Source organism: Protopterus annectens, chromosome 9.part0 (genome assembly GCF_019279795.1).
Source record: "Protopterus annectens isolate FY-2018-M chromosome 9.part0, PAN1.0, whole genome shotgun sequence".
Lineage (NCBI taxonomy): Eukaryota > Metazoa > Chordata > Ceratodontiformes > Protopteridae > Protopterus > Protopterus annectens.
Window position 1 is genome coordinate 642,422,878 of NC_056743.1, and position 19,453 is coordinate 642,442,330.

A 19,453-nucleotide genomic window follows, 5' to 3' on the forward strand; every position below is an offset into this window, starting at 1 on the left:
GGTTTACTGAATTCTTGATTGATTCCCTGTTCTATTTAGATGTTTCTAATACTTCACTGTTGCAGTAGCCATCCTCTCCCACCAACCCCATTGTTTATCTTTACTTACACTGCTAGGGAGTGCATTCATATGTATATATATCTATGTATTTGCTTTCTGTCTTCATTTAAATAGTTTGCAGCTAATGGTATGACTTGTGGCTATTATTAGCATATATGTTTCAGGGCTCTAGTCTCCCTTCTTGAAGCAAAAAACTCTGAAGTGTTTGGCTCCTAACTGCCTCTTTTATATGGCTGTCCTCTAGCCTCTGTGTTGTAATAGTGTGTGAAGGTGCCCTAAAGCTTTAAAAAGCTGGACCATGGTGTGAAGAGATTAGACACTGTCATCTGTGCTAGCTTGTCTGACTGAAGGTTTTGTCCATAATTTCAGATGGCCCTGTGTATTATATGCCAGCTTGACTAGCTATGATATTGTAAATAAGTTCTTGCATGTTGATTTATAATCTGTTTGTACATAATGTTTTAAAGACTTGAACAGTGTTCCTTTACATTTCTAAATATGCATATTTATGAAGAAGATTCTAAATGCAGACTGTCTCAGAATCAGCTGATCTGTCATTGGAATGTTGACATTTGCTATGTGGTACTGTCAGATGCTGAAAGACAGGAAGGAAATTTAGTAAGGAGCTGTTGGTTGATTTTCAAAATATTAAATGAAAAGTAGAACTGGAACAGTTGTGACAGCTAAACTAGTCTATAACAGAGCTTGCTGAAAACAGTTGAAGTTAGTTGTCAGTTAATAGCCAGTTACAGTTGCCAGTTGTTCACAGCTGTACTTTGCAGTGAATACCCAAAAGCACTCACCCAGAACTGTAAGCCTGTCTTTTCTCTATTGTAATAATGTAGTTTAGATCAGGGACAATGTTCTTTAGTCAGATAGGAAAAGCATCATTAATCAGTATGTTGGATTTCTATCCTTCAGTATTGATTTCATTTTCCTGGTGACTGAGTTCTGTTTGTTTATTGGAAATTACTGCACTCTATTTTTTCTGATCATGTGGCTATTTGTTTTTTTTTCCAAACACCTTTATTAAATTATCACTTGTGACACAGGCAAATTTATATTCATATAAAAATAAATTAACATAACAAACATTATACTTCACATATATTACTATCTATCATATAACCTAAGCAAAATTACAAAAAAATATTCAATTGCTGCCTTTTTAAAACAAGAAACATCTTTATTAAATCATCACTTACGGCATAAGCAACCATACATTTATATAAATGAAAACAAACCACACAGACATAATCCTAGTCACAAGTATTTTTATATCACAAGTCATACTGACATACTCCCAGTTGCAAACATTATACATCATTTATAATCTACCCAATCTTTCTCACTCAGATATTACATAGCTCATTTAAATCCTGCCTCATTTTAGACCTCATTCCTCCCTTGTATGTATTGTTCTCACAATTCCCATTTTTCCTATATAGTTTGCTCCTACCCTTTTCTAAAGATCTCAATTCCAGTTGTTTTATCTCTGTTACTATATTCACTACTTTCAGTATAGTTAGTATAGATTATGATTTCCATTTTCTAGTAATTGCTTTTTTGGCAGCCACTATTATTAGACACAGCAAGGCCTTACCATGTCTAGGCAATTCCAATTCTGCATCATAGCTCAGAAAAATCATCTCCCTCGTCAGACCAATCTGCCCACTCAGCATCTCCAACAGTGCATCCCACAGGAAATCCTTAAAGTCTGCCAACTCACAGCACTCCCAGAAAATATGTTACCAGTTACTTCTTTCTTTCCCTTCACACCTCTAACATTTACTCTGTCTGTCTGAGGAAAATTTATCTTGAGTCTACTTGGGGTATAAAAATATCTATGTAAACATTTCCAGGCAAAAATCCTAAATCTTCTAGATTATGTTGCATATTTGGGAGATATGCATATATTTTTAATCATTTTGCTCATTATTAAATATTTTCATTAACTTACATTGTGGCTTGTCAGTCAGTGTTTTCTTTAGTGATTTGAGAGTGCTTATACCTGCTTTGATAACTTTAAGGACCACGCTAAAACCCTGGCTGCTTTTGGGTGATGTGCTACTATTTGTTTTAATATCTAATTTTTAATAATTGGACACCACATTTGACAAGACTTGTGATGCTTTGATTGATGGCAGCATGCTACCATATTATTAGCTGGAAATCTGTGTCAGGCTTTCCTAGAAGTGTTTGGATGTGAGAGATTTAATTTATTTAAGTGTGAGTGTATCAGAGGTCTTAAGCTGGGACATATTGCTCTGTAATGTGTAATAAGGAGTCACATTAGGGGTGGACAGAAGTATACAGTCCAGTCCCAGGTTATAGAGCATGTTCCTGTTGTGCTCTTAGGGGTAATCGTGAAATTTTACCCCTGTTTAAATGACAGTATCTTACTGGAGTCAGTAGTGTGGATTGAAATTCCATAGTTACTGACCCAGAATAGTAAGCATTGTCACATTATTGTTGGCAGTCCAGTGGGGTATTTTGCAGATGTCACATTATTTGGTGGCAGTGATGTGGGATTTTTAATTGGACTTCAGTAGCCTGTGGGCAGTTGTCATCAAGGTGTGCACTCTTGACAGCCACAAAGTAAATAAACAGCATCTCAGTTCACCACAGTTTTATTTATTTTTAGTTAGTTACTCAGGGACAGCAGGCAAAGATGTCATCAGAAGATTATAATTAGCTGACAAAGAACCAGTTGGCCAAGGACTGTGAAGACAGAGGACAGGTGCATGCCAGCCTGACTGAGGAACCAATGATTTCAGCTTAGTTGCAGATTCAGTTCAGACCAGCCGTTTGGAGGATATCCAGTTTGGTATTTGGGATGGGTAGCCTGCCAAGACAGGACAGTCCATCTTTTCTTTGGAGGACCTGAGAATCCATCCAGAGTTAGAGAGACTGTGCTTGGAGGCCAAACGACTGTTGGCTGAGGAAAGGGAGAAGCAGCACTGATATGAACTGGAGACTGAGGAGAGAATGTGACATCTTGAACTGGAATCAGCAGAGAAACTGAGACATTTAGAAGCTGAGGAAAGCGAGAAACAGTACCAGCATGAAGTGGAGCTTCTTACCCTTTGAGAGGGTCATGAAGGTAGTGGGGAAGGGAATAACCGGAGCCCAAAAGCTGTAAAGGTCAGTAAACTTTTTCCTCAATATAGGATGGGGATGACTTTGTTAGTTTTATTTATATATTTCAGAGGATATGTAGACAGGGTCTGTATCAGAACATAGAAGTATTAAAACTTTGAATGTTCTGATATCGAGCACTATTCAGCGAACGCTAAGAATAGCAAAGCTGCAGAACAGCAAATTCTTTCCTCGGGAAAGAATTCAGTTGGCCGTTTCTGTAGCTTCGCTATTCTTAGCACTGTGGTGGAAAGTTACAGGTTGGGTTCAGGTAAGTGTACGATTGTTTGTACGTTAGGGTTAGGGGCGGTTTAAGTGAGTTAGGGTTAGGGTGCGGGTTAGGTGAGTGTGCGATAGTGACGGACCTTAGGGTTAGGATTTGGGTTAAGGTTAGTGGGTAGATAGTAGTGTATGTTTAGTGTAGTGTTAGATGTAGGAATTTAAGTGTATGTGTGTGGTTGCTATTTGTTTGATGTGCTTGTGTTGTGTGTCTGTGTTTCGGAGCAGCAAATTTTTTTCCATGAGATAAAATTCGCTGTTCTGAATGTTCGATATTTTCATGTTTAGATGTTTTGAGGCCGATGAAATAGCATTTGCTATTTTCATCTTTCGATAACATGATATAAACGCTGTAGACAGTATGATGTTGACCGTGAGCACTGGGCTCGGCTCCTGACTCCTTTACTTGATGGTAAAGCAGTTCAGGCCATGTCAAAATTGCCCGATATAGATTGTTTGAAGTATGATAAAGTTAAGAACTTTCTTCTTGATTGTTTTAAACTAACACTTAAAGCTTATAGAAAAAAGTTTTATGAACATAGACACAAGGCAGATGAAAGTGTATGTGATTATATTTTTGTTCTAAGTACTTACTTTCACAGATAGTTGAGTGTGTGTCAGGTCACCACTTTTGAAGGACTGGCAGACCTTTTGGTTTGGTGAAGGAATATGCCCGCGATACTTTGCCTGATGACATGAGAATCTGGTTAGCAGACCAAGAGTGTAACTCTGAGGAGAAGTTGGGGAGAAAAGGGGGATCTCTACTTAGCATGCAGAGTTCCAATGCATAAGAAAGGGATACCCAGTGCTGCACATAGCCATAAGGGAACTCATGGAGGTAGTCTAAACCACTCCAACAGAGTGCACCAGTAACTAGGGAAACTACTAGTCCAAGTGCATAGTTAGGGACTGGATGTTTCAAATGTAACCAGAGGGGCCACATAACAGTCAAATATCCATCGAGGCAAGGTGAGAAACAAAAGGGGAGGGAGCGGCAAGTGAGGATGACAAATTGCCAGTGATAAGTTGTTTGGAAATAACAGGAGTCCTGAACTATCACCAAAATTTTTATCTTATCTTAGTAGATGGTAAACAGGTTACTGCTAAGAGAGAGAGAGAGAGAGACAGCTTCTGATATAACCATTGTGAGGCTTGCAGTGGTTAGAGAAGAGCAGTACTTGCTTGGACAGTCCAGTCCAGTAGCTTTGGGAGGGAACCCATTCCAAATACGTTTGGTTAAGATTCTTCTTGACTGAGAGGGTGGAAGAGGAAGAAAGCAGGTGCATGTGTTGGAGGATATTCCTGCAGGTGTCCAGATAGAGAATGATTTTGATGATGCAGTACCTTGTGTACATGCAGTGACACACAGTTGAGCTTGGAGACAGGCATATAGGTCCGGTAGCCTGGGGGAGACACACATGGATCTCATACCTGAAGCTGGGACTGGTGCGTTGGCTGTTTCGGAAAAGGAGCTGTCCTGTAGTGGTAAGTCTAAAAGTGAGCCACAGCTGCTGGTAGGTACTGATGTTCCCTTGGACACAGTGACTGCAAGGACAGAGGTGAGTGATAATACCTAGACTGACAATGAGGTACAACTGTTGGACATTACTAGGCTTCCTGTGGAAGGGGAGCTTCAAAGGGTCATAAATGTAGAGTTGAGACAGGCTCAGCTTATGGACCCTACATTACAAAGCTTGAAGGAGAGGGCTAAGGAAGCACCTGAGGGTCAAGGATAAGGGACTACTAAGGGAGGGCTGGAAGGTGAGGTAGTATGGCAGTTGATAGAGCCTAGAGCCTACCGTCTGTCACATCTGTTTATAGTTCCTATTATTCCTTTTGCAGATGATATTGATGTTGAAAAGGTGGCAAGTGCTTTGCTAGAACTTTTCTACAGGGTATGTTTTCCAAGGGAGATACTGACTGACCATGGTACCAATGTCATGTAAGACTTGCTGACTTATTTGTGGAAGCATTGTGGGGTGAAACATTTAAAGATCAGTCCCTACTATCTGCAGACTAATGGTCTTGTGAAGAGGTTAAACTCTACATTAAAGACTATGCTATGGGCATTTGCAAACCGGTTTAAAAGGGCAAAATTTACCATTAAACCCAGTAAGTGTAAGGTGGGTATGGCAGAGGTTACTTACTTAGGACACAGAGTGGGGAGTGGTAAGATTAGGCCAGAACTGGTCAAAGTGAAAGCTATTTAAACTAAAAAGCAAGTGAGAGTATTTCTAGGGACAGTGGGCTCTATAGAAATTTTGTGCCCATTTGTGGTGAAGTGGCTGCACCCCTTACTGACCCAACTAGGAAAAATAAACTGTATAAGGTAGTGTGGACCATGGATTACCAACGGGCATTCCAAAAACATAAAGTGATTTGGCAGGGCCCCCTGTGTTAGTCATCCCAGATTATAGTAAAGAATTTGTTGTGCAAGTAGATGCTTCAAATTATGGGGCGGGGGCTGTTCTCATCCAGGTTTCCTCAGAAGGAGAAGAACACCTCACTGGGGTTAGTAATCCCAATGGAAATGAAATGCCCAGGAGAGGAGTGGGTTGATATTCCCAGACAGACCCATTTTTCTCAAGCATCATTTTTCAAGGGTCACTTGAAAACCATGCATGAGTCATATTGGGGGAGAAATGTGAAGAAATTAGATACTGTCATCTGTGCTAGCATGTCTGGCTGAAGGTTTTGTACATAATTTCAGATTGGCCTGTGCATTATATGCCAGCATGACTAGCTATGATATTGTAAATAAGTTCTTACATGTTGATTTATAATTTGTTTGCACATAATGTTTTAAAGACTTGAGCAGTGTTCCTTTACATTTGTAACTGCGCATATTTGTGAAGAAGATCCTAAATGCAGACTGTCTCAGAATCAGCTAATCTGCAAATGATGTCATCAGAATGTTGACAGTTGCTATGTGTTACTGTCAGAGGCTGAAAGACGGGAAGGAACTTTAGTAAAGAGCTGTTGGTTGATTTTTCAAAATATGCAATGAAAATTAGAACTGGAACAGTTGTGACAGTTAAGCTTGTCTATAAAAGAGCTTGCTGAAGACAGTTGAAGTCCGTTGTCAGTTAACAGCCAGTTACAGTTGCCAGTTGTTCACAGTTGTACTGTGCAGTGGATGCCCAAAAGGACTCACCAAGAACTGTAAGCCTGCCTTTGCTCTGTTGTAATAATTTAGTTTAGATCAGGGAGAGAGTTCTTTAGTCAGACAGGAAAATCATAACTAATCAGTTAGAGTTTTTCTAAATGTTGGATTTCTGTCCTTCAGTATTAATTTAATTTTCATGGTAATTGAGTTATGCTTGTTTATTGTAAATTACTGTTGTATATTTTTAATCATTTTGCTTATTATTAAATATTTTTATTAAAATCACTGCCAGTCAGTAGCGGACCAGTCATCTGCTGTGGCGCCCCCTAACTGGGAAAAGTCAAAATACTTTTTTATTACCTTACATTGTGGCTGGTCAGTCAGTGTTTTCTTTAGTGATTTAAGAGTGCCTATACCTGCTTTGATAACTTCACCGGACACACCAAAAGCCTGGCTGGTTTAGGTCATTTGCTAATATCTGTTTTAATATCTAATTTTTAATAATTGGACACCCCTTTGAAGAGGTATGTGATGCTCTGATTGGTGGCAGTGTGTTACTGTATTGTTTTGGGGAAGGGACACAGAAATCTGTGTTAGGCTTTTCCAGAAGTGTTTGTATGTGTGAGATTTAATTTATGTAAGTGTGAGTGTATCAGAAGTCTTAAACTGAGACATATTGCTCTGGAGTGTGTAATAAGGCATCACATTAGGGGTGGACAGACGTATACACTCCATTCCCAGGTTATAGAGCATGTTCCTGTTGTGCTCTTAGGGGGAATTGTGAAATTTTACTCCTGTTTAAGTGACGATCTCCTACTGGAGTCAATACTGTGGACTGAAACTCCTTAGTTACTGACTGAGGATAGTAAGGCACATCACATTATTGATGGCAGTTTGGTGGGGTATTGTTCGGACATCACAGATGGTCATATCCCAGCCAGGGTATAACCCACTCAGCTTTGGCTACTGTAATGGTGATCTATTAGAAAATTTACTGTTATGGTAAGTTTTTACTTACACATCTATGCTTTTTCGTCGTCCACAAATGGAAATCTGCACATTTCACTAATATTAAATCTGGTTTGCTTGGTAATATTCTTTGCAAGATATATCAGTAAACATTCCGTACAGACACAATGATATATTTTCAAAGCATAAGCACAGACTGTTCAGAAAAACATACAGTAATACACCAACAGATGGCTCTAAATGTTTAGGATCATGCGATGCACAGACATCCACCACTACTCTTTATGTTGTAAACTACATCAGGATATACAGGACTACAGCATAGTTGAATGAATACAAGCACACAAGTTCATATTTCTATATTATATAAAACCATGTCAGAAACCATGACCAGAAGTGCTGGTAGAAAGGAATGCCTGGAAGTAATTGTATACACTAAGAGAACAGCCTTTCTACTGACTTCGTCTGTTGCACTTCTTCTTTCCAATAATCCAGTAAAATTACATGTAGCCAAAGGTATTTTCATGCAGTTTAGCATGTGCCATTTAATGTCCTTGTCTTCGTATTTCTTCATTAGTGTTTTCATAGCCCCAGATGTCTCATATCCTAATTTAATATTGTCAGTATGTCTACATCTCACCTGCAAGCATCTGTACACACTCCTTCCAACACTTCACATAAACTGCACTCATAATTTGAATTACTTTTCTCAGACCTTAACATGTAACCATTAAATGAATTCTAAATGTATGAAAATGTCCAATTACACAGTACACTTAATAGTCAGGATTGTCTGCTTTATTTAGTTTAGGATTAGTGGGACTGAATACAAGCAAGTTAAAATTTCAAAGGCATTTTAACAAAAATGAATGACAATATGCTGAATAATTAAAAAGTCCAGATACCTAATTTGATACATTCAAAGCAGCAAGTGAAATAATGGTTGGAGGGATTGTAAAGCTTGTTTACACAAGTAATCCTCAGTTCATTGTTCAATAAAAAACAGCAACAGACTGAGACAGCAGACTGAATGAAATGACCATCTAACACTGTAGCATGTATTCACAGTATTGACATGTTTGTTGATTATTCTTTGTTCACTACATTTTCATTCCATGATGACTTGTAAAGGAGCCACTGCTTAAAATGTTTTGTTTGTTTATTTATTTATACAGTTTAACTGGGGTAGAGCACTGATCCCATTTGGACCAATTTCAATCTCAGCATAGAATGTGAACACATATCAAGTGGATAAAATACAATAAAAGAGCACAGTAAAAATAAAGGTATAGTTAATATACAATAGAAAAATGATTTAAGAAGGCAGTCAGCAGAAACCACTATGTGCAGTATTTACATCAGTTAGAGTAGTGACATATTGGGAGTCAGAGTCAAGATGCTGTAGTGAAAAATGATAAACGGTATGTGTTAGAGATTAGTAATACTTGGTTATGTGATCTGAAGCAGAGTATTTACAAGCAGCTTGTGCTGTGAAAAGTTAAGTTGTGCTTGAAAGGAGGAGTAGTTAGAGTTCTTTAAGAATTGAGGGAAGATCTCTACAAAGCTTTGGTCCAAGGTAGAAAGGCAGTGGTTAAAGCACTGCAGTTTGGTTTTAGGTGCTTATAAGGCAGGCCCTGAGTAGCTATGAAATCAAAGGTTATACGATAGAGGCTGTCTAAGTAAGCTAGAGGAAAGAGAATGGCAGGATTTTCCTTTCAGGGGATGGAAGAGTTGGGGGCCAAGGAGTAGTTTGGCCCATTTCTGAACCAGCAGCCAGTTGGTGTTGGCTAGTGTAAGACAGTGGTGTTCATACTTTAAAGAAAGGGTAATGAAGCAACAGATGGAGTGAGACTGATTGCATGGTGGTAAGAGTTTCTTTTTGAGGCAGATACTACAAGAGGAAGGCAGTGCTCAAGCTGGGCTAGAAGAATCCCTTTATGAATAGCATTCCTTGTTGGACGGGACATGAAAGGGAGTTTGTTGGCCCAAAAGATTAGGGAGTTTATCTTTTTCAGTGTTTTTTGAGATGATAGTGGAAGTTAAGTGAGGAATCAAGCCAGACTTCTAGATATCTGAATGTGTTAACCTGTTCAATGGCATTAGGTCAAGAATAAGAAGTGAGTTAGGGTTATTTTACCTTTTAAAGGAGGATCCGAAGAGCATAGTTTTAGTTTTTGAGGAGTTAAGTAATTTTTTTTTGCTATTGAGCTAGTTAATTAGGGCGAAGAAGTAGTTTTTCAGTTCCTGTTGAATTGAGTGAGTTGTGTGGTTAGAGCAAAAGATAGACATGCCATTGCCATATAGTAAGATTGGAAGTTGGAGAAGGTTGAGTGTAAAACCTATGTATAAAAATGGAAAAATGAAGAGGGACAAGTATGTTGCTTTGAGGGACTCCTTTAAGTAAGGGAGTAGTGGTTGATGTACTGTTGTTAAAATTTATTGAAAAATGTTAGTTGGATAGGCAATTTTGGAGACAGAGAATAGCATCAGAGCTAATCCCCAGTGCCAGTGAGGTGGATAAATAGGATTGGGTGGTCAACCAGGTCAAAGTTTCTGGTAAGGTCTATAATTATGGCTTCAGTAAGAAGGCTTTTGTCCACAGCTAAAACAGTATGATCAGTGAAAATCCAAAGTGCAGTGGAAGTGTTGTGGTTGGACCAGAAACCATATTGCTTGGAAGAGGAAAGGCAGTATTAATTTATGTAGTCTGAGAATTGATTATGGACTAATTTTTCTAAGATCTTCTACACTGACATTTTCAAAATTTAAATAAATAATTTAAAATATGCACATTAAACCTTCTACACAAGATCACAATGGCATGTTTATGTTTATGTTGCCCATATGATATCGATCAGTGTAATAAGTTGTTTTATACTTGTTTAATAAATACAGAATGTGGCACCTATTGTGTATGTCAAATTGTACATTAAAGCAGTCTTATTTCTTTATAGAATCTAGATACAGAATAGATAAATAGTAGCCTTAACACGTAATTATGCTTATTCCTGCTTTCATGTGTTCTCATAGCTGGAGACTGCCCAAGCCCTGGTGTACCAGTTGGTGCAATCAAATCTGGATCTTCTTACATGATTGAAGATAAGGTGACATACAAGTGTGAAAAAGGGCTCAATCTGTTTGGATCCCGAGAAAGGATTTGTGAGGAGTCAAGGCAGTGGACTGGCACGGAGCCTGCCTGCTATGGTAAGGAAAATCAGACCGGTAAGAATTAAGATTAGGTAATTATGTAGATAATGTATCAAACAGTGAAACATAGATAAATAAAACACATGTATCTTATTTGTTTCTCATTTTATTTCTTAAATATTGCTTGTTTGAATTAACATTAGCCACTATAAAACTGCTGAAAAGTCACACAGAATTGAAAGGTATATATAGTATGCGGACATCCATCCTCATCAACATCAGGACTAAAACCGTGCCTGTCCCTGCTGCACAAAGGGATAAAGCCCTAACTACTCCCCAAATGGACCCATATTTTATTAGTACTACAAGCATTACTGGAACCAGGTAGGGAGGATGGAATTGAATGGATGGCACTGACTCACCAATCATGCGGTAAGATTGACAGCTTAGCTCACCTCTTTGGCAAAAAATGTGTGTCACCACAGAAGTGAGCATAGGGAACATACTCTGCAGTGGTACACAGCCTATAATGGTGTTGCCATGTGTGGCAGCAGAACATATTTTGCAAGCAGCAATTGTACAAGCAAGGTGGGGAAGCCTGATCTATGATGCATAGATGCTGACTCCCCCAAGTGAGTCCCTCAAGGAATGAATGGGCCACATGTTTGTCTTGCTTCCAGGTAACAAATGAGTCAATGGAGTTGATATGAGGGTAGGTGTAGATGGTCAACAGGGTATCAGAAAATTGAAAGAAAGTTACAGGCCTTTAGTCAGCTCAGCATCGAAAACATTCTTCAGCAGCTAGCCCCTCCCTTTTACCCACACTCCTCTTCAGACTAGCTGTTTGTCCTGTTTTCATTTACTACACGTTGAGCTAGTATCAGATAAATGGTCCCAGGTAACATTGTTCTGCAAAGTAGCTGCCTGTCCAGTTTTGTTTTGATACAGAATGAATCAGAAAAATGGTCTCAGGCTATGTTATTCAATACATCTAGTCTACTGACTGATTTTTTTCTGTTTACTCTGTTTAGTATTACTCAATGAACTTTCCCTCACAAAACCTGATAGTTCATATTGTTTAGTCTCTAACAATCACAGCAATATTAAGTCTAAATACTGGGTCTCATAGTAACAATATACATGATTACTCGTGCTACTTATATTATACATGAGAGTTCTACAGTGGACTTTGGAAGTTTAGCGGTCCCAGTTAACAGATCCCATACATATTACAGTTTCCAAGGCTTGCAAACTGCATTTGAAATAGTGACTCCAAAATCCAAACCAAGCTCTGGGTATCCCATTCCAGGTCTCCACTCCTGTAATGGCTATCAACATGTATGCTTCTGACTTAGGTTGAGCAGGGATTGTCAAGGGCAGATATTCTAAGGTGTATGACGGCGTATAGAGACCAGCTCACACATCAGTGTTCTGGACATGAGGGCACTTACTCCCATTCTGGAAGCTTTTCAGGACTTCTTACCCCAAGGTGCCAACCATGTTGACAGCATGGCAGTAGTTTGGTATATAAACAAGTGGGGGGACCTCTCTCCTTCCCCTTGTGTTGAGAAGTAGTGAAGGTATGGGAATTGTCTCTTGTAACAGGATGCCGATTGCCCATCATATTCCTGGAGAGGCCATTTCTATAGCAGACTCAGCTGCTGTATACTGATGCTTCATGCTTTTGTCTGTAAGTAATATGGAAGCTCTTTTGTCAAATGAGTAACCTTTGCTGTGGCCTCTACATCCCTGAACAACACCATGTCATGCAACTTGTTTTCCCTCACACTTTTTCTGTGGGAATGTTCCAGAGATGCTGTCATCCAGAAATATCTTCTCATCACTCCAGATAATGGAGACTCTATAACCTGACAAATGTCCCTTCATGTTTGCTTGAGGGTATAAAGAATGTACAGGAAAATATATTATTAAAATGTAACACAGAAGACAAAAGGAACTGAGGGAACCAAACCTTGTAGTATGAGAAACAGTTCTTTAACCGCTTATAGTCTTATTCATCTGCATTAAGTGCTAGAAACACTGGTGTATCCCAAACACAGTCCATTTCACACCTGCAAAAACAAACTAAATTAAAAATATGAGTAGAGGAAGACACAGAAACGGCTGCTATATCCAGTTTAAAAACTTTTACATCAGTGCACAAACAGTAACACAAGCGCTTTCACCAAATAGGCATCATCAGGTGTATCAAAAAGCACTAACAAGTACACACCTTTTATACAAACTGAAAATCACGTGACATATATTTAAACTAAAAGAGACATAGTACATTTAAAAGCACATAATGAACATTTTAAAACACAAAATATATATATTTATAGAAACAATGAAACAAGCTGTATATCTTACTTATAATATTATATTGTTATTTAGATTTTAAAGGAACATACTCGTAGTCCATGCCCTGCATCCCCCCTCAACCTTACAATCCAAGTGAATTCCAGATCTTCAGTTCTATTACGTATATCCCCTTGTCTCAATTTCTCATAGATTCTAGCAACTACTAAAAACTGAAAACTGTGAGTGGAGTGACAGTGTGTGTATTTTAAAAATGCCGTCACATAACAATGATGACAAATTACTTTTGTTGGAATGGCAGAAAATTAACATATAGGCAAGTTTTAGCTATTTAAAGTTGTTGGTGCAATCAGCTGATAGAGAAATTTCTGAACTTGTTGATGCAGCCAATGCAAAATATTCGGAGCTTATAACTATTTATCCTGAGACCATATTAGATCATTATGTCCAAGAAATATCTGATTCCCTTTTGGTGTATGAATCCAAACTACAAAAAGGGAAGATCAGTAAAATCTGCCGTGATCGAACCAATTTTCGGCTGGGGAATGTATGCACTTGGCCGCGTGAAGATCTTCACAGTAATTCTGGCAACAATGGACAACAGCATAATACTGCTGTTCCTCCACCAGTGGCAGTATTACATTGTCTGTTACTTGTCGTGATGCGGTGACTCAACGGCCGGAAGTAGGGCAAAGTTCATCTACGTTTGTCTGTGAAGAAGCTCCTGTTAAAGACTTAGGAGCTTGTAAGAAAGTTATTGTTACAACTGCACAGGTACATCAATCCAGTAAATCGCCTGTTGTTAATGGTAACACTACTGTGGACAATTCTTTTCGTCCAAACACTCATTACAATCTTCTTTTTCCGCTCCCAGTAAAGGAGCAGAGTTATCAGTATTTGAAAGAACATCAACATGGACGGAGTTGGAGCCGCAACAAATGGAAATTAGAAAGTACTGTGAACTCACAAAATACAATAAAGCAGGCGTTTATGAACGCCAAGAAGGACTAGTTATGAATCTATCTAATGTAACTTTAACGGAACATGAGCTGAATGTTTTAAGTAAAGGCTTATCATTTATTCCAACTAGTAAATCTAATTTTACTGATGTTATTTTTGATGTAAAACTGTTCACCAGAAATTTGGCTCTGAAGGTTATGTTTAATGATTCAATGGGCACTTCTGTTTGTGCAGATAACATGTTTTCTAAACCTAGTTCATTTATACCTAAAACTAATCCGCTAATTGCTGTTTTTGAAAAACTTTGCATACAAGATATCTATGACATGAATGTAAAAAATGTTAATAATTATCAATGGTATAAAAGATGTCAGAATTTGTCTAAAGAAGAGTTTGATGCCTTGAGAGGGTTAGAAAATAATACCAGTATCACGATTAGGCCTGCAGAGAAGGGCGGACCTATAGTGATACTGGATAGAGTATAGTATGATCCAAAAATGATAGTTATGTTGAGTGAAACTTCTTTTTATGATAAACTGTCTTGTACACAGACTGATACTATTATTTTTGATGTGCAAGTATTAATCAAATGTTTGTTTGAGATGAATCTATTTGACAGCAGTCTCTGTGTATTTTTATAATAGTAAACCAACTATTCCCATCATACAGGGTCTCCCAAAAATACATAAGAGCAGGTTAGCTCCACCATTAAGACCCATTGTGTCTGGAAGGAACTGGTGCACTGAGTCATTATCAATTTATATAGAGAAACATTTGAGACCAGGTCTTGATAAGTTGACACGTGCTCAGAGACACTGAACATTTTCTTAGAGGCCTACATGAATATACTACAACCAATAATAATGAGAACTTAATATTTGTTACTATGGAAGTAGTTTCTTTATTTACAGTTATTCCAAATTTAGATGGCATCAATAGTACGATGCAATTCTTAAAGGAGCACATGGATTATAGTCCTAGTAAAATTCAGCTGTTGGGGAAACTTCTTGAAATGGTACTTGAGCATAACATTTATGTTTTTGGAGAACAGGTATATAAACAGTGCAATGGCGTGGCTATGGGCACTTCATGTGCCAATAGCTAAGCCAATGCGGTAATGGCCGTATGGGAATTTGAACATATTCTACGGGGGCCATTTAGTGAACATATTCTGTTCTTCCGTAGGTTTGTGGATGACCTCTTTATCTTATGGAATGGGGAACAGCATGTTCTTGGTGCTTTCATGGATTATGTGAACACTACTACACATTATTTGAGATTTACTTTTCATCATTCACAGACTTCAGTGGATTTTTTTGGATGTATCAGTAATAAAAGATGGGAATGGAGTTATATATACTAAATTACACAGAAAGGACTGTTATGTCAATCATCTGTTGTATAGAGACAGTCTTCATTCATCTTATGTATTCAGAAATGTTGCCCCTAATCAGTTGTATAGGGCTTCTAGATTAAAAGCAAGGGATACTGATTTTTCAGCTGAGGTTGATACTGCCATTAGGAACTTGAGGGAGAGAGGCTATGAGGATCATATAATTCAAAGTAGCGTGGTTAATGTCACTAATAAAAGACAAAATGAAGCCCGACAATATTTTTCATCTGGCAGCAGTGAGTATGTTAGGAGACAGAAGAGATCCAATGACACAAATTTGAGATTTAAGGTGACATATACTACTGATATCAGTAATTATACTGAAATCATTAAAAAACACTGGAAAGTTCTTACTACAGACAGAGAAATTTCCAGATTTATAGATTTTGAACCTAGATTCTTGTTTAAGAACAATAAGTCATTGAAACGTAGGTTATGCTATCCTAAGTATACACAGCGTAATCACTGTTCACAGGGTACTAGACCTTGTGGACATTGTAATTGGTGCACATACATTGACACGAGCTCTAGTTTTGAACATCCTGATTATGGTACATCATATACTTTTAAAATAAATGCTACATGTGATACTTCACACATAGTATATTTGGCTCACTGTATGAAATGCAGAATGTTCTAAATTGGTAAAACTGATCGTCCTTTTAGAGAACGCATCAGGGAGCATGTTTACCATATTAACAAGTGCAATAGTATTATTGAACACTGACTGCACTCACAGTTTTCAGTTTTTAGTAGTTGCTAGAGTCTATGAGAATGTGAGACAAGGGGATATACGTAATAGAACTGAAGATCTGGAATCCACTTGGATGGTAAGGTTGAGGGGGGATGCAGGGCATGGACTAAATGAGTCTGTTCCTTTAAAACCTAAATTAAAGATGAGACCCCTAAAGAGAGAGTTTTAACAATATAATATTATAAGTAAGGTATGCAGCTTGTTTCATTGTTTTTATAAATATATATATTTTGTGTTTTAAAATGTTCATTATGTTTTTAAATGTACTATGTCTCTTTTAGTTTAAATATATGTTATGTGATTTTCAGTTTGTATAAATGGTGTGTACTTGTTAGTGCTTTTTGATACACCTGATGATGCCTATTTGGTAAAAGCGCTTGTGTTACTGTTTGTGCACTGAAGTAAAAGTTTTTAAACTGGATATAGCAGCCATTTCTATGTCTTCCTCTACTCATTGTTCATTGGATTTTGTACTTCTGACACAGTGTGTGAGCCAGTTCTTTGTGGCAGTGCTTTTATCAGTTTTTCTACTTAAATAAAAAATATATTCATAGTTAAAAATATTAACTTTAAACTTATAGACTTTGTTTTCCAGTTTATTCACAGCTAAATAATAAGTATCCTGTCAACGTTCAACAAAACAAGGAAGACAAGGCTCGTACACAAATAAAATGTCTTATGTAATAATACTTCTGTTTACTACAATCACTTTCCTTACTTTATACGATAACTACTCTCATTCACAGGCAGCTAGTAGGTTGACAGTCCAGGGGGCCATTGAGGAGCTTAGTCCAAATTTCTAGTTGCCCCAAAGCATTGTCTGCTTAAGTGACTTGCTGAAGTCACACAGTTAGCGAATTTGGCTTGAGGGAATCAAACCTTTTACCACAAAAACTATACCTCACAGCCTTAATCATCAGTATCATCTTCTAGGCTAAAGCAAAAATGGATGCACATATGCATTCATACACACACACACACACACACACACACACACACACACACACACACACACACACACACACACACACGCATATATACACACACATACACACACATATCTCTACATCCTCAATAATCCCCACCCAGTTACTACCTCCCAGCCAGACGTACATTCACACATGCACTCATGCATTTTATCCCCTCACATACTGACACACACACACACACACACACACACACACACACACACACACACACACACACACACACACACACACACACACACACACTCTCTCTCTCTGTGTCACTCCCAACCAGTGCTACCTGAACAGTAAACTCCATTCACTTACTTTTTAGCCACATTCATTATTATGAGGTGCCAGGAGTATTTATTTATTTATTATTTTATTTATCTTACATTTGTTTACTGGGAAAGTCTGACTGGATATATGTCCATTTTCAGTGGAGGCCCGGGGAGAAAAGCTCGAGAAAGCAGAGTACAAATACATTAGGAACAATAGAAACATTTAGAGATAAGAATAATATTCAGTTTTCAGTAGGGTTACAAACTTAGATAAAACATAGTAGACACCATCAAAATCATGCGGCTTCAGTTTCAGACAATAATACACGCAGTTATGGGCTAAGTCCCATCAAGAATTCATACACTTATTAGAGTATATGATTGAAATGCTTAAGGAGAGTTTGCAAGAACAGTGGGTGGTGATTAGTTGGGGTTTAAACAGGGACATTGCCAATGCTATTGGAAGTGTAGTTTGAGGCATTTTTTAATTGGGTTAAGGAGGATTGGTGAGTAAGTTCAGCAGGTAGCATATTCCAAGTTTTGCCTACTGAATTGGCAAATAGTGTCCCCAGCCACATTTATGCTCTTAGTTGTTTGTATCAGCAGTTTGCCAGCAGAGCATAGTGACCTCAGGTTGCTGTATGGTTTGATGATCTTATTTAGTGCTGGTGTTTGTTCGGGTTGATATAGTATTTTGTGGGTTATTAGAAGTTGGTTGTATCGGAGAAAAATGGGCCACTGGGATAGTGACTTCAGTCAAGTTGCAGTTTATTATGATCGAGACAGGGTATGCAATGGCATCTGACCCTTTTTGTAAATATTCTGGTGGGAGGAGATCAGCTGCCAAGGTAGTGGGCTTTAGTTTGTTAATTAGAGATCGGATGGTGGATGTAGATACAGGTTGGAAGGCAAAAGGGAGTGGGATAGTGGTTGTGGAGGAGTTTTGAAAGGAGCTGGTGGGGGGGGGTAGTTTGCTAGCTAGTAAATGGATGGTTTTATTTAAAAAATTGTTAATGATGTTGGCAGTTTCCTCTGGAGTTTTAAGGTCGCAAGTTCAGGGGGTGGGGGTGGAGGTTTGGCCAGGGTAGAGCAGTTTGTTTATGCCTGCCCAAATGTTTGAGGTTTGTTCTGGGGTTTTTGCTGAAGGTGTTGATAAAATTTTTTTTGTCTAACAGTGTGGCTTTCCTGGTATCATTCCTTAGTTGTCAGAATTTAATATTGTCAATTGGGTCTTTGGAGGTGCGCTATTTGTCCCATGCTTTATATCTTGCTATGATTTTGGTTTTGATTACTTTATAGAGCCAGGGGGCAATCTTAGCTGTAGCTCTGAGGGTGCGGATAGGAGCTTGGGAATCTAGAATGGAGAAGAATTTAGAATTAAAGTAGACTACAGCATCATCATGTGGAAGTTGTTTAAGTATGGCCCAATTGCATGCTCTGAGTTCATTCTGAAAGTCAGTGGAGTTAAAGTTCTTGTTGTTTCTGATAGATTTTTATAGAACTTGGTGGTGGTTATCTACTTTATGTTTAATGATGTAAGTGAGTAAGTGGTCATTTATATCATCTGGGAGGGTACCTGTGTTATACAGGTCTGGGTGATTGTTGATAAAAATCCAGTCCAGGATGCTGTCTTTGTAGTTGGATTTATATATTCTGGTAGGTGAGGAAATAAGTTGGGTATAACCATGAAGGTTTATATGGGTAGTGGGATATTCAGAGGAACAATTGTTCCAGTCAATATTATCATCTCCTAACACCATAGTTTCATGGGGTATGTGTTGGAAAACCATTGGAGGAAGTATTCTATGGTATTTGCATTGTTGCCTGGGGGGATAAAAATGCAGGGAATGAGTATAGATTTACTTTCGTTAAGCTGTAGTTTGCTAATTAGGGCTTCTGCATTATTGAACAAGGGGGGCTGTTGTGGGGATAGTGTGACATCTATTGTGCTTTTAAACAGAACTGCTACTCCTCCACCTTTCCTGGTGTTACAGTCTAGTCTAAGTATGTTGTACCCTGTGGGATAACCTCATCATTTTTAGTTCCTGATTTTAGCCAGGTTTCTGTAAGACATAGCACATC

The 19,453-nt window shown here is 38.2% G+C and overlaps 1 protein-coding gene across 1 annotated transcript in view; it reads left to right on the plus strand.

Annotated features, from left to right (window-relative positions):
* CFB (complement factor B) overlaps positions 1 to 19,453 on the plus strand; it is a 2,501,566-nt gene that overhangs the window by 376,700 nt on the left and 2,105,413 nt on the right. The window contains exon 6 of the mRNA XM_044082138.1: positions 10,583 to 10,756. Coding sequence (XP_043938073.1) covers positions 10,583 to 10,756 — 174 coding nt within the window. The remainder of the gene's footprint in view (positions 1 to 10,582; positions 10,757 to 19,453) is intronic.